General features: G+C 43.4%; 1 protein-coding gene across 1 annotated transcript in view; it reads left to right on the forward strand.

The window, feature by feature from the left end:
• Positions 1-1340, forward strand: part of LOC119594807 (basement membrane-specific heparan sulfate proteoglycan core protein-like) — a gene marked incomplete at its 5' end in the record, with an annotated part of 219836 nt that overhangs the window by 9542 nt on the left and 208954 nt on the right. The window contains 1 exon segment of the mRNA XM_037943897.1: positions 303-431. Coding sequence (XP_037799825.1) covers positions 303-431 — 129 coding nt within the window.

The raw sequence follows: 1340 nt of genomic DNA on the forward strand, positions 1-1340 counted from the left end.
TGTGGTGGTACGAAGGACTGCATTTGTAAATCGGACGAGCAAATGCACGTATGGATAAGGCAACAGGGTCGTATAACTGACAAGAGGTGTGAATATCAATTACGATAGAGCGAGTGGAAGGGAGAGACTATGTGCGACTGGGAAGAATGAACACATATCAGTCTTTAGAATAGTGATAAGTCGCTGTATATATCGATTTTGTAGATAGAATCATGTTTATTATGTAAGTTTGAAGAAGATAATTGAGAACGGACAGAAAGTTGCCGCCAGAAACTAAGAAAATGCACAAACGTTATCCTTAGCACGACCAACGTGTCGTTCGGACGACCAGGGACCCAGGACGTGTGACGATGGTACGACCTACGCCTGTTTCTGTGACGATGTGAGGGAGTGTCCCGGAGGAGAAGACGAGGCCGGGTGCGGCTCAAGCGGTAAATAGTGTCCCATTTTTCTTTGGCTTGTCTTTGGTCTCCCCCCCCCTTTTGCAGAGCCCTTTCGCTTCCGTTTCAGCTGAGCGTCTTTCTGGGCAGAACTTGACATACAGACCGTGGTGTTTGTATGCGAACAAATATGTATGTTAGCTGAATTAACAGCGATTTATTTCAGCTGAAACTCCTTGAACGTCCCTCGTTCTGCGCCTGCTTTATCCTGGGTTTTCCTCTATCCTCAGTGGCGTAGCTTTGGGTTTAAAGTCTTAGGGCCCTCTCTTAGGCAAGGGGTTCTGGAGAGCGCTCTGGGCTGCCGCGTACTCGCGCTATTTTGAATGATTCAGGAGCGCTCCGGGTGCCCTGAACTTCTGCAAACTTCTGCCACTGTCTTTCCCCGCCTTCGACGGCAACTTCAGCTCAAATTATTGTGAGAAATGAGTCCACATTTTGATGCAAAACATTATTCCAGTCTCTGAGTTGGCAATTGATTTATGGTTTTGCTATATTTCTCCAATGATTCATATGAAGTTCCTCGTCTTAAACCAACCGACATTAAGACGTCGCCCATTCACTTCGATGCGATTTGCGCTTTCAGCCGTCTTCTAACCCTTTTCGTTTCAACTCGTACTAACAATACATAGTAAGGAATAACCCATTATTTACAACAATACAGTTAAATATATATGCTTTTGTTATATGATTTTTTAAAACATTTACTATACTGAATAATGGTTCATAACATTTACACACATGATATAAATTACAGCTTGTCTCAGTACAGCACATTTTTATTTTTTTACCATTTACATAAGTGTTCAGATTCCAAACAGTTAATACAGCAAGCTGTGCAGCTGCTCCTCCATATGAAAGCGAAACTTTGCGGCCTAGTCTTTGTGGCGAATCGTTGAGCGT

This window comes from Penaeus monodon, chromosome 34 (assembly GCF_015228065.2).
Source record: "Penaeus monodon isolate SGIC_2016 chromosome 34, NSTDA_Pmon_1, whole genome shotgun sequence".
NCBI lineage: Eukaryota > Metazoa > Arthropoda > Malacostraca > Decapoda > Penaeidae > Penaeus > Penaeus monodon.